The sequence below is a fragment of the Lycorma delicatula genome, chromosome 3 (genome assembly GCF_047948215.1).
Source record: "Lycorma delicatula isolate Av1 chromosome 3, ASM4794821v1, whole genome shotgun sequence".
NCBI classification, from domain to species: domain Eukaryota; kingdom Metazoa; phylum Arthropoda; class Insecta; order Hemiptera; family Fulgoridae; genus Lycorma; species Lycorma delicatula.
The window spans coordinates 147,860,632-147,876,233 of NC_134457.1; the positions used below are offsets into that span (position 1 = coordinate 147,860,632).

General features: G+C 29.8%; 1 protein-coding gene across 4 annotated transcripts in view; it reads right to left on the reverse strand.

Annotated features, from left to right (window-relative positions):
• stj (voltage-dependent calcium channel subunit straightjacket) overlaps nucleotides 1-15,602 on the reverse strand; it is a 230,930-nt gene that overhangs the window by 23,099 nt on the left and 192,229 nt on the right. For all 4 annotated transcript variants that reach the window (XM_075360777.1, XM_075360775.1, XM_075360776.1 and 1 more), the window contains 3 exons: nucleotides 6,975-7,103; nucleotides 4,155-4,267; nucleotides 3,633-3,787 (listed from right to left, as the gene is read on the reverse strand). In XM_075360777.1, coding sequence (XP_075216892.1) covers nucleotides 3,633-3,787; nucleotides 4,155-4,267; nucleotides 6,975-7,103 — 397 coding nt within the window. The remainder of the gene's footprint in view (nucleotides 1-3,632; nucleotides 3,788-4,154; nucleotides 4,268-6,974; nucleotides 7,104-15,602) is intronic.

Consider the following 15,602-nt stretch of genomic DNA (forward strand, 5'->3'; position numbering starts at 1 on the left):
CAGAAAATATCAAGGTGGATTTAAAAATGGTGATAACAACAGAGGAAAAGAATGAAAACCTTTTGGGGAAAGAAAAAGAAGTCAAAACTATGTATATGTGATCTGTAGTGGTCAGAATGAAAAGAAAATAAATAAATTGTAATTATAAGTGGATAATTGATGTTTCCAAATTAGTCCATCAAAATTATTATAAAAAATTATATCTCCATGTTTAAGAGCAAGTGAGTTAATAGTCATTAGAAAACTTCTGCTCTGCCCAATCTTTAACGAGATATATTGGAGATAAAGTATCATGAGTCAGGTGTCCTCAGAAATAGTTCTACAGTCCTTGAAAAGAAACACACACAGTAGGTCTGAAAAGTTCCCAAACTAAATTTCTGTAGTCGATACAAGCAGTGCCATCTCTCGAGCAACCAATGAACTATGTAGTACGATGTCTGATGAATATGTGTACAAAATTTCAGCACGTTTCGTCACTCTAGTCTCGACTTATATTTGGCAGCATACATTGTGTACATGTTACCATCGACATGGAGCTTGCAAATGTGTGTTCATGTCAAGCTTGCGACATGGAGCAGAGAAGCACGATAAAATTTTGTGTTAGACTTCAAAAATCTCGTTGGATGACGACAAACGAAGTGGGAAGCCGTTGTGAACAGCTGTTCACAATGAAAACATTGCGAAAGTGGGCACGCTCCTGCTCCTTATCTTACTCTTTGGACCATAGCAGAAGAGCTAAACATCAGCAAAGACGTGATATGTACAATTCTAACAGAAAAATGAACTGCTGAAAGTTGTGCTCTCGTTTCGTTCCACAGTTCTTGACCAAAGAACAAAAACAGGTGCATGTTTCTTGCGCTCAAGAATTCGTTGAAACTGCCGATAGTGACCCAAATTTTTTGCAAACAATTGTAATTTGGTATGAAAGCTGGTGCTTCATGTATGATCCACAAGCAAAGCATCAATCCTCTACTTGGTTGAGTCCTAGAGCACAAAGACATGCGACCTAGACAAGACCTAGAGCAGCAAAAATCAAGAGTGAAAACTATGTTGATTGCATTCTTCGACTCAAAGGGCCTGATTCATCATAAATTTGTCCCAACTGGTCAAACTGAAAATTTTAAATTCTATTTGGAAGTAATGAAAAGCCTGATGCATCACATTCATCAAATCCAGCCCTAGTAGAAGATCCTGGCAGTTGGACTCTCCTGCACAACAATGCCTCAGCACACATGGCAACAGTTTTAACATGTTATTATGCCAAAAATCAAATCATCTTCTTATCCTATCCACCCTATTCACCCAACTTGGCTCAAGCAGACTATTTTCTATTCGCAAAACGCTTTTTCAACAACATTCCAGCCATCCAAAGGACATGCACCGAGCAGTTGAAGGTGATCCCACAAAGTGATTTCTCCAGTGTTTGACGGGCTCTACAGGTGCTGCAACAATCATATAACTAGAGAAGAAGTCTATGTAGAGGGCTGATGTGAGTAAATTCATTTATCTTTAAATCTGTATTTTTATTTAATTTAGTTTGAGAACTTTTCAGACATACTGTGACTCAAAATCGTTTTTCTTATTTCATACTTGGACTAACCCCTTTGTTGTTCTATTGCTTATTCACACCTTCAGTGGAATATCAAAAATAAATTTTTGGGCAATGTTACAAACCGCTGTTAATTTTGTACATAAAAATTGATGCACCTACACAGAATGTAATCTACCCACATTCTGGCTTATGGAAAAAATTAATTAGGATAATACTTAAAAAATTCTAAAACTGAAGTACAACAAGGATGATTATGATGGAGAGGTTCAATTAACACAGTTTACTGGAAAAATACTAGACCTTACTGATTAATCTGTTTCTCTGTGGAAAATCTTAGCATCCATGAAGGAACAGTTTGGATAACTGGTTGGTGAATAAACTATAGGAAAGAATTAGAAATCATTAAAGTATTCTACATACTTGAATCATAAAACAATTACTTGATGTTTCAAGATACACATACTGTCAAAGCTCTCCTTTGCCTTTCCAATAATCTGTTCTTTGTCAAAGTTTTTCAAGAATCTTCCTAAGAATCTAATCAAGTATCTTAGAAAAGATATATGGTGAGTCCATCTGCAGAACTATTACATTAATTATCTGGAAAATTCTAAGTTCACATATATATGGATCAGTTTCACACCTTTATTTAGGTCTGCAGGATGTTGCCATCCTGCACACAACTCCAGAAAGGACCATTAATATATTGGTAAATATCTTTAATTTAGTTCCAGAACTTATACAACCCAGAGTTTCAAAACTACAATTTAAATAATGATTTACAATGTTTTATTAGTGGGGAATCTTTCATTATAATCAATATTCCATTTTCTTTGAGGTGTCAAACAATAAAATGCTCTCATGACACTGACTCTGGAAATAATAACATTCTTTTATCTACGCATTCCCATTTTTCAGATACTGTTACAGTATTTATTAAATGTTTGTAATAAAATTTATGAACAGCATACTATTCCTATATCATGGAGGAAACCTGATGCACTCAGTACAGATAAGTGAGTGATTCACGTGACCAATCTTTAATGAGTGTTTTATGTTTCGTACAAGCTAATGGAAAAGAAATTAGTGAACTACAGCTTGGTGTATTAGGTCAAGAAAATCTCTTCTCACATTGTACCAGAGCAATATGAGAGCAATATCTCAATTCAAATTCTAACAGTAATTTTCAATCCTTTTGTAGGAGGTAAAAGAAATTTATATATGAATTAAATTTTTTAAAACAATCGCCACATTGTGCTGACATGGCAGTAAGATATACGTACTTTCTAAAAAAAGAACAAAGTAAAATTACAACAGAAATCTGATTTTTAAGAGTGCAGCCTCACACATTCTTAAGCTACGGCTACCTATGAGTGACTTCACATTAAGAAGTAGAATACAAAATGAAGATATCCAAAAACACATTTTGGAAGACAAAATTAAAAATATAAACTAATTGATATCAACATTTGGAAAAGATGGATTGTGATAGATTGTTTAAAGGGATGGTCAAGTCCCTAAAGCATAGAAGAAAAGGAATTTATAAATGCTAATGAATTTTTAATTGGGTATGTATTCATACGTAGATGTGTGTTCCAACATATTTCATCAAACCGGTGTATTTATTACAGATCTTTATTCCATAGTAATGTAGAAAAAATGCTAGGAAAAAAGTTCATCGTAAAAAACTTAATCTGACAGATTATGTTGCTAATAATAAAATTCAGGGAATCAGTCAGGTAGTAATCATGTTTAAGATTAGGTAATAAATCTTATTCAGTAATTTCAGTCCTTTGTTTACCTAGGACATTCATTAATAATCAACAAGAGCTAAACTTACAAGAACTTCTCCAAAATATAGAAGTTAATTCCTAGAAACTATGATCACTTACATGCAGTAATATGTAGCTACATATTACTGCCTATAAATGACATCTAAACAAATATTTTAAGTTATTTACTGAATGTTAATTTAAAATTGGTTACTACTATAAACTTTTATTGTAATTTTTTCATCATTAAGTTACATATTAAACCTAATGTAAAAATAAAAGGAAAAAATTGAATCTAAAATCAGGCATACCGTAGATGTAATGTTTAAAAAGAAGTTATGAAGAGCTGAATGTCTAAACTGAAGGCCTACTACTGCTGCTGGAGCAGACTTCCTCCTATCTGTGTGGAATACAGCATATGTAGCTGTAACGAGAAGATTAGATTTCTTTTCTAAATCATCACCTTCTGCAAAAACAAATTAATAATAAGATTCAAATACATATTAAAATATAAAATTATTGAAGTTAATTGGGTTTAAACCTAAATTTTTTTTAACTTGATCTTTCAAAATCATCAAAATAATATTACAATTCAAGACCAAATTACACTTTACTTATCATGAAAGCATAATAACTCCTGAACAGTCTTTTAAAAACGAATCATTTTGTACAGTTTTTTGAGAAAACTAAAAAAAAGATTAAATTTACACAACTTTTATTCATGTTATATTTACTTACAAAGAAATTAATACCTATAATTTTTATAGGTATGATTTAATTTTCATACAATTCAAATTTCAAATGTTATTTATACATAAAAATGTTTGTAATACCTGCATCAAAAGGAACTGCATAGACGAAACTCTCATTATTCACATAGTGTTGGTCAACAGCTCTTTTGTACCATACCTCATCAATTGCTCGATTATATTTATCTCCAAATGGTCTACAAAAAATACATATTAAAAAATTATCTCTCTATGAATAATGAACAAGTAACCATGTTTTACCATCACATAATCCACATACTTATAACTTTAAGCTAATTAAACCCAGAACTGAACAGACAATTTTTTTAATTTTTGAATAATTTTAATTAATTGTACGATAAAACTTTCTCACTAATATAAATGAAATGTTAAATTGAAAATAAAATGATTTGATATATTGCTGCAAAATAAGTATTCAAAACAATAATTTAAAATTATATCACAAAGGAAGTTGTTTAATGTATTTTATGAAATAGATTACCTATCTTAAATTTTTAATCAATGAAATTATGAATGTGAAGACAGCTCTGTTAGAGGCATTCACTATGTGCATTTATCAATTCCTTTACTTAGACGACTGCCCAAAAAGGAGTGTAATGCATTTAGAGTGTACGTATGTATGTTTGTTCCACTGTAGCAGCTCAGTGGTCATTTACATCTAAATCAGTGAATCAATTCAGATGTATGACCACATTGGAATCCTTACATTACCAGGATTGTCGTAGACTATATAAATATATTTGCCGGTTGAAGCACAAACTTTAATGGATTGAATTAATGAAACTGTGAGCCTCTATCACTGTATGAGTTGGGTTTGAACTGAATGAATCGAATCAATCGAACGAATAATATTATAAAAATAATAAAATTAAATTTACATTAAATAAAATAAAATAATATTAAGTAAATTTAAAGAATTTCTGTTTTATAATAATGGGCTTCCTGTGTGGACTGCTTGTGAGGCTAGAGATGAAGTGATGCGAGCACCTCGTGTGAGGCTAAATTGTGGCTCACACGCTTTTTAGTTATTATATATTAGCAATTATCTATATTTCGTAATGTAATTATCATATATTAGTATATTATCAATGTTTGTCAGCAATTTTTTTTAGCAGTTGTTTTTTTCATTTCTCCTGGGAGTATCTTGAATGGGATTTCAGCCAGTTATTATTCTGATTCCATTTTTGGCTCTTCCAAAAGCCAGCGAGGGAGCTTATTTATTGAGTTTCAGAAGGACCCTCTTTTTTATACATATGAACCTCTTGTTTCTCAGCCAAGGATTGATACAAAAAGTCAATGATACAAAAAGTCAAAACAACATCTAACGGGCAAAATCAGACTTTTTCAATCTATTCTAATTGTCCCACCAAGTATAACATGCATAGTTATGTTTGAAACAAAACAAACATTGTTACCTTTCTGTGATGGTATCACTTACTTAGTAATAAGTTATCTTATTGAAAATGAGGATTTTAAAATATAATTTCATACTTACAAAGCTATACTCATAAAGCAGTGTACATATTAGTAGATATAAAGCTTTATTATGTTCTTAGTAGTTTACATTTTATTACTCTTTATAAAAACAACAATATGTAGCAACTCTTCTAAATTTCAACTTGCTCGTTTAATTTTTTTATTATTGTTATTTTTATTTTGTAAAATGTTGCCACATACTGTGCTTACTATCGGTGAACATGACGCCAGCTGGTAAAAGTCAGAGGAACTAGTAGTCCACCTATGCACCTGCACACACGTTCTTCCCACCAAGCCAGCTGATCACACAAATCTTTCATCACAGCAACGCTGTGGCCCCACCACTCAGACGCCAAAAAAAAGAACCTAACAGCAAAGCAAAAGCATTCTGTTGCCGAGCACACCAGGAGAAGAAAGAAGACCAAGAAGAAGGGAGAAGAATTCCCTTGACCAGCTCAACATGAGATCTTGTGGCAGATGTCAGCATATCTGGCGGAGCAGCAAGCCTGCCAATCCGGCAGAAAGCCTGTAGTGCCAGGAAGCAAAACAGTGAAGGACAAGCACTACTCAAAACCACTACGCCATGCCAGCAGATGACAGTCGACGCTGACCGACACTGCAGGGCTATGGAGGCCACAACTATAGTGAACGCTGTACTGAGACCCAACTGGGACTGAGGGATAGTTCAGTCCGATTCTCATGGACAAGCCACAACTGCCTGAATACCACCCGACGGGCTTTGCCGACTCTGTCAGAGACCAAGACCGGATTCAACAACTTTCAGGGCTACCTCATCAACACGCAAATGGCCCTTTTCAGGGTCGTTCTTGAACACCCTTCTCAGCGCTACCACAAGGTTCTAAGGTGCCACATGCCATCAAAGCCATTCAGTGACAAACAGTAGAATCTCTATATTTAGTTAGTCCCTTTATCTCTGCTGTTAAACAAAACTTACATTTTTTTGTAGTTTGCCAATTTACGTTTATTAACAGAAAAAAGAAAAAAACTAGAGATTACAAAGAAAACATGAAACTAGATGTGATAAGAGCAGTAATAAACAAAATTAATTAATCAGATTTGTTGAATAGCTCTCAACGAGACAGTTTACTGTAAACATATCAGTAAGACAGTTTACTGTAAACGTATCAGAAATTGAAGAAATTCTTCCAACTGAAGTATCAGAAATAAACAGGTGGTAACAGATTTGAATCATTTCAAGAAATTAAAAAAAACAGAAAGAATGAAGACACGTAAAGTACAAAATAAAGTACCAGTTGTGTTGCTTAGTTGGTCAGGTAAGTGGGTTTGCAAACACATTTTCTAAACTCAAATTAAACTTATGGTCCATTAGCAAGAGAAGACATTTACAGCAAGATCAGTTAAACATTTTACAAACGATACACTTACGGCCCATCATTATGAATGTAACTCTTGTTATTTTCATCAGTCGAAGCAGGAAAGTCTTGCCACCTTGTCAGACCACTTCTGGTTGCCACAAAAACTGTTACTAGTCCAAATCTCTTAATGAAATCTTGCCTATAACAATTTGTGAAAGAATTAGAATATTATTACAACACTATCAGATTTATTTCTTGTTATTTTAAATTGAACAAAACCAATTACAATAAATAATTTTATTATTTATAAAAAACTCAAATGAGAAAAATTTAAAAAGAATGAGTTCATGTATACCATTCTTCCACAGTTTACAACAGTAACAGCAAAATATTAAAATATCAACACATTCTAGTCTCAGTGAAAAACCAAAAGCATGTGATATCTGAAGAACAGATCCAAACTTCTTCAAATCATCCTCAACTTTAATATTATGAACTGAAATCCACTGTGTTGACAATTGGCACATTAAAATTGCTAAAATTTTAGCAAAGAGTAACTATAAGAATACTACAGTAATTTTATTTACTTAATTGACATATCTAAAGTAATTATAGTATTATCCTATATACAACAACTACTACAAAATGTAATGAACATTACTATCAGATATTCAGGGGAACACACTCTCAAAAGAAATACTGATAGCATTATTAAGTATTACTCTAACAATAACCTTTAAGTTATTGCATCTAAATCAATCATTCTGATTTTTAATCGTGGAAGAGTTATTCAAGCAAAGTATAATATTACGTAAGTTACTCAAACAAAGTATTACAATATACCACATGAACATTAAATTTGTAAAGATAACCATGTTTATTGCTATTTATAAAATTTGTAGATTGTTCTAGAAAAACAAGTTCATTATGTACATAACAAGATTAACAATAACAATAATAATTTTGCTGTAAAGAGACTAATATTTGTTAAACTAAAATGAATACATATTATGGAATTTCTTTTGACATATTAACAGCTATTTGTTTATTTATTCACCAATAAATAACAACCCAGTTATAAAGACCAATATTTATTTTTTTCATGGTGATGAATAAAATAACCCAATTTTTTTTTTTAATGATGAAAAATTGTCAAACCCATGGTGAGAATTTAATTGAGAGCTAGTTAAGTAAGTGGCCACTTACTAGTAAGTAGTTAAGTAAGTAAGTGGTAATTGGTTTTGTAAGTGGTATTCTGACCATTGACCAATCAGTTACAGATGTGGTTATGATTGGGATTGTATTATCGCTAAATGTATATGTAAACTTCCACTTACTCAGAAAAAAGTTTTCATACCTATTTCTGGACTAAAATGTTTGCATTTATGCTGAGAAAATTTTATAAGAAAGAAAGTATTACTTGTACTGGTTACTCTTCAATATTTAGAATTCTACAAGATAACATTTTTAAAAAATAACAAATGTTCCGCTTATAAAACATTATTAAAATGTTATATTATAATTTGCAGAGAAGTAATAAAATTTATTTTTAACTTAATAAAATATTAATTATTTTAAAGTATAGATGACATTTACAAAAACAGCCAACTTTTTAGCCACTTAGTTTTCACTGAATTCAATTGATTTTGTAACATATATTACTTGATGTTTTAATTTAAAGATATTCTTAAAATACTTTTTATACTTAAATACAAAACTAGAAAATAATAATTGAAAAATGCTTACTTATTTATTGTAACGCGACAAAATAAAAATTTAATACATTGTTTTAAAATATAAATGGGTTTTAAAGTATAATAAGCTTTTATTCTCTGATTAATAATAATAATTAATTATAACAATTGACATATTACTTAAAGGCTTGTTTAAATTTGCATATTTTTTACCTGACAATAGAAGGAGATCATCCATAAATCATGTGAGCAAAACATTTTGTGGTGTTAGACATTACCCACTCTCACCATGTAATAGTACATCAGATTCTAGATCCTCTCCCTAGCCTTCTTATGTAGTACATAAATAACAAATATTTTGTTCAGAAAATAGAATTTAAAAGTAAGAAGCAAGGAGACGTTTTTTGCCAAAAATTTCAATTTAAATCAGTAAAGCATTTTACAAATTAATTTGTTATACTACTAATGGAGGCAAATAATACAATTTATTTTTTATCTATATTTTCTGTTTAACAAAAATAAGAGAAGTACTAAAAATAATAAAAGCTACTTGGCAATACACTGGCAGCAGTTATTTAAAGTATAAAAGTATATTTTTTACTTCCTTGGCTTTCAACTCTATTGTGCTGCATCAGCACAGCTACAAAAGGAAAGTATATTAACAGGCTAAAATTCTGGGTATCAACGTTTCAACAAATGTCAACATTTCAAGACTCCTTCAGTCCAAAAAACATAAAAAAAAGTTATAGAAATTTCCAAATGTATATGTGTATACAGAGTGAATCATGAAGATCTCCTGGGACTTTCATAGCCTATTCTACTCGAAAATAATGGAAAAAGTTCATATAAACATTTGTTCTAAAGTGCTTCGTTTGCGAGTTACAGGTCTAGTGAAAAGCCTTTCTCAGATTTCAGCTACCCTGGTGAAATGAGGTCATACTGAAATTTTTGGGATGTTAATTAAGGGGCAAAATTAGTGATTTCTTTTGGTTTTTGACCTCAAAAATTGAACAAAATAGGTCACAGAACCATGCTGGCAGTAGTTTTTGAGAAATCTGGGGTGAAAACCAATCAAGTGAGGTAAAACAAAAACTGTTTTTTATGTTTGATGTACAAAAATGTTGTTAAATGAGTAATAAATTAACACATAAAACTTTTAAACGAAACTTGTAGAGAATCTAGTTCTTCACAAAATGATGTAAGATAAGTTCAATAAAACAAGAAAAGTTAGAAAAATTCAAATTTTGTTTGGAAATAGTACACCAGACCAAAGCGCATTATACATACCAGTTTATAATAAATGTTCAAAAATGAGTAGTAGCAGTACGATCTCATTTCACGATGTAACTGAAACCCGAGCAAAATCTTTCACTAGCCGTAACTTGCAAACATTTCAAAAGCATTTTAAGCATATAAGTTTATATGAACCTTTTCCATTATTTTCATGTGTAGAATAGTTATGAAAATCCCAGGAGAACTTTGTGATACTTTGCGTATGTGTGTTGGTTTATGTTTTGATTAATACCTCCTGACTTACTCAACATAAATTACTTGAAGATAGATAAAAGAATTTCTATAAATAAGGCAATGATGGCATTAAATTTTGAATAGTTTTTGCCATTTTTAATTTTTGACCTTTTGCACTGGTCATACTGAGCTTTAGTACAATGAAAATACCTATTAAGTTATTTAAAATTCCTAAGAATTAAATCAATCGGTTTTAAGGGTAAACGATACCCAACATTATTTCTGAATGGTTCTTGCTACATAATTCAAAAACCTTTGCCAAAAAAGCTGAAATTTAGCATAATTATCTGATTATATGTATATCTGTTTGCCTGATTTTTAACCCCATTGGGCAAGGCGAGTAATCAAGATACCCATACTTTTTTTTTAGCCTTCTTAAATAATATCACACCAAATTGGGTGACTTATTGAAGTGAATAATTACTCTAATAAATAGACTTTTAAACCTAGAAGAACAAGGGGCCTATATGTAAAATATCAAATTTTAAACTACAGTTTTCAAGACTGAAAATCCATTTGTACCTAGCATTAATGTAGATGAAATGGAGGCTTTTTTTTAAAAAGAGGGTTCCATGAGACCTGACATAAGCATTAACATTTTTTTTTAATTTTTATAATTTCTGAAAATTTATCTATTTTTCAACTCATGGTGTTATTAAAAAAGTTATATGAGTTAGCTGTTGAGCAAGGAGATCAAACGGTTCCAAAATTTCTTTTATAAAGAATTTGATTTAAAAAGTTTTTTCCTCAGCCATTCCTTGAAGGTTTAATCAGAAGACAGTTGTACTTCTGCCAAGACAGTTGGCTTCTTTGTACTCATGCCACAATGAAACTGAACCGAATTTTCTTTATGTAATCTTCAACGCACATCTGACAAATTATACTAGCTGTTACTCTGGATCCATGGGACGCCAAACTGAAAATGAATTAACTTCAGTTTTTTTGGGGGGATTTTAGTTATCATATTTTTATTGTAATCCAAGGGCACTTCTCCAGTTATCATCTTACATTCCAACTTTTTTATTCTATAACTTACTCAACACTTATTAATCCAAGCAGCATAGTGATTCTGATGTAATTTTGCCTACCTCAATCGCCTTGTTTCAACCTCAATCGCCTTGTTTCAATCTTTTTGACAATTTAAAATTCAGATCTTACAATTAAGTCCTTCTCACTTAATTTTAATTAACTTCTTATTCCACCATAGTCAACCAAATCTGTCTTCTGTATAGTCTTCCTATATTTTATTTTTCTATAAAAAATAAAATATAATGCTATTGCCTTTTCCATAATTATTTTAACTCATCTTATATCTTCTTCAAGCAGTAAGTATTATTTTGTTACTTTGCAATATCTATATAATTTATTTCTCAAAAACTGATACACTTCTTGTTAGAGTCACTTCTGTAATTTCTACATTTATCCATCAGTAATTAGGATATGATGTTTAGGATTTTCTACCTGTTTAGTTTCAACTTAATGTTCAGTTTGTCTCTTCTTGTAATTTAAAGTTGTCCAATCATTTTCTCATTGAAAAGTATATAATGCTTTTTGTTGAGAACCTAAGGATGCATTTAAAAATTTTTCAACTCATCTTAATCACTTCAGAAATGAAATTGAATGTTTTATAGTTTAATTTTATAATAATTAATCATAATTTCTTATAATCTGTTTACAAATAATATCATGAAGAGTTATCAAGCAATCACATAAATTTGAATATTTTTTGAGTAACACAAGATATAATAATGTTATTTTTCTTTCAATAACATCAGTTTATGCTGTGTGTGGTGTATACATCAATCGGTGACATCTCACCGATTGAGATTGTAAAAGACAAATCTGAAGGTGAAGGAATATAAATCGAATAAAGTTAAGAGAGAATTCACTGAAGCTATTTTTATATCGTTTATAGGTTTTAAAGATTTATGGGTCATTAAGACAATAAATAAAATTAATATTACTTACACAATCACAAAACCTAATAACTCTCTCTTTCTCTTTCTCACTCATTCACATTCATTAGGATTGCATTTCTACTTCAGTACTTGCTGCTTAGACCAGCAACATAAGGTTTCTCATCCAGTTAGATGTACTGTAATTGGATGAATTTATAACAAGCTGCTAGCAAGTGTGATCTTTTCTTTCAAGAGGAATTATTCCAAAATTTTACAGACAATTATTTTACTTTCTGTTTATTACTATTAAATTAGTACTGACAATCTTAAGATTACAATGAAAAATTAATGTTGACATAATAAAATATTATTTTGGCTTTTATAATTAAATATTTTAAAATAGCTATAAATTAAACAAATATTATACTGTAATTAATATTTTTAACACACACACACACACACACACACACACACACACACACACACACACACACACAACATAAATAGTTCCAGAAATCAATAAATCACAAAACTTTTAAGGAACATATTAAATTTATACTCCAAGAATGAATCAAATAAAATATAGAAATAGCTGAAAATAACCAACATTAAAAAATAACCAACCAATTTATGAACCAAAATACACAAAAATGAATATCCACAATTTACACAACATTTGTATGGAAAAAATATTTAAATAAATAAACACATTGAAAATCATTAAAACTTAGTTAATACACACAAATAAACATTTTATAATACATTTAAGAAATATATTATAAGCAACAAAGAACAGGAAACAAACAAAACCATGCAAGATAAAAATGGTGTTAATATTAAGTCAAAAGTTTTAGAACCCTATTCAGAAGCCAACCAACTGAGTTTTAAAACTGCACTCTCTATTCTATCATTATTAAAATTATAAGCCTAAAAACAGTTTTATGTAGTTTTTTAAATATAAAAACTCACTAATGATAACATAAGTTAACATAAATTTAATGGCAGAATTTATTGATATTATTCATGTACAAAATTACTTTACGCGACTGTCTATTTTTCCAAGTTCCATTAACTGTCAACTCACAAACCATGTATTGTTGACATATTGATTGCAGCACTGATTGGCTGCAAGATAAAATAAATCAGTAAGTTTATTGAAAAAGAAAAAAATAGTAACAAAAATAAATCTACTTAATAGAAAGCAGTGAAAGTAAATTACATTACACATATTACATTAATTATATATATATATATATATATATATATATATATATATATATATATATATATATACATACACTACCAGACAGGGCTCACTTCACTTGCCAAATGTCTAGCCACTGGGCTCTCACCCCCCCTGACTCATTTGTTATCATGGTTGCGAGAAACTTTCATATTTATACGCTCATTCAACCTCCAGGTGCTGATCTCTTTCCTCTTCGGTTTCTTGCTCTCGTAAAACCCAGCTATGTTTAATGACATTTGATGATCATCCTAGATTCAATCTCTACTTAGAAGGCATAATGAAAAAAAATTGAAAAAATTGCATGGAAAGAAGAAGAAAAATTAATGATGAAAGGGGACATAATGCCAAAAAAAAGAACGATGAAGAAGAAAATATACAGACTTGAAAAATACTTGAAAAAAAAATACTAAATTACAAAAGACAAAATAGTAAGGTAATAGTACTGTGAGTGAATCTTTTATATAAATGTGAAAGTTTGTCTGTTTGTTTGTTTATCTGCAACAGCATCATGTGAGAATCAAAAGACTGATTGCTTTCAAATTTTTAGGATATATTTGTGTTATCCCACAGAATGTTTTAAGTCATAGATCTAGTCCCTAGCCCTCTGGGGGATGAAGCTGTGAATTAAAAATATTCATTAAAGAAAACAAGATAATCCATTTACTTCATTATTATATTTGTGTCATTATGGCAACAAAAATATAATAAAGATAAGGGATTAATCTTTTTTTCTGAATATCAGTAAAGAATTTAACATTTTCACAACCATAAGGATAATGAATGTGTTGGGGATCTATAGGGTGTCTAGATGGTTGGACAAGTGAAGCAAGCTCTGACTGATAAGTATTAACATTTTATTATTATTATTATTATTATATATAAAATATTTATTATTAATATATACATAAACATTAAGCTCAACATTGATCGAACATATTAACATTGATCACTTCACACATCCTTTACACCTGAAACACTATTTTAATATCATAAAATATATTTATAGCTTAATATATTATCTTTATTTGAAAGTTGTAACTAGTCTGCTGACTCTTTAACAATATCAACCAATATTGTGTTCAATATATAAAAAAACTTTATCATTCCTTTCTTTTCACGAAGAATAAACATGATGTTACGGTAGCACTAGGTTAGGTAGAAAAATCGCATTTCAGTAGATTTTAAAAAAAGATCAGAAACATTTTAAAAATAAAGAAAAAAAACAACAGATAGTTTTTATGGACAGTGGTAATAAAATTTAAAATACATGGAAACAACAAAACATAATTAATTTAAAAATAGTTAATGATTAAATAATGATTTTTGGCATTTTGAACATTTTTTCTGTTTTGGATAATTATAAAAATTTATATCAAAGGTCAAATAGAATTTACACATTCTTAATCTAAAGAAAACTTTTTAGCTTTTTATAACCACTTCAAAGTTATAAAGATCACAGTTCAAATTTATCACTGACTTAATTTATAAAGTGATCTTCCACAGAAAATAATATTTTAAGCCCCTGTGATTATAGTTTTAGTATAATTTATATTACAACCAAATAACTCAGCCCAAATTCCACTGTTAATAATAAGCTACAAATTTATTTATTATATAATCAACGCAATATTTTTATAATATAATATTGATATTAGTATTAATCTAAAAGAATAATAATAATAACTAGTATTCAGTAATTTAAGATCACGCCTTTAATAAGATTAAATAATGATGTAGCTTCAGCCATCTAATTTTTTGTGGTTAAATTACAAAAGTATCCATCAAAATAGACCTGTATTACCTACTACCTCTGACTAGAGGTAAAATGACAAAAAGAAGTCAGAGGTAAAATGGAAAAAAGAATTCACCTCAAAATGGCCACCAAAATAAAAATTTTATAATAATCATTATGCAATAATGGTGTAAGCTGTTGAGTTGCTTCAAACGCACTAATGTATGGTTTACTAAAAAGCACAAAATATATGAATATCAATTTTGTAAATCAAGTGCAAGACCCCAAAATAGAGTAAAAACTAACGTTTTAATAATTGGAAAAAAGCCTTAAAACCGCCAAAACATGAGATAAAGATTATATTAACTTTGCCTATGTAGGACCCCAACAGAGATTTATTAAAATAATAAACTCATTTGCATCACCTGCAGATTTAAAATATTTTTTATTTTTAAATTATAAAAATGTGTATATTTTTAATTGTAACAGATTTTGAAAAGGAAGGGACCAATGTCATATAAGATTATAAATTTTGATTAACATAATATATGAGAGTACCTATTTGATCAACCACCAAATAATGGTCACGTGACCAAAGGGA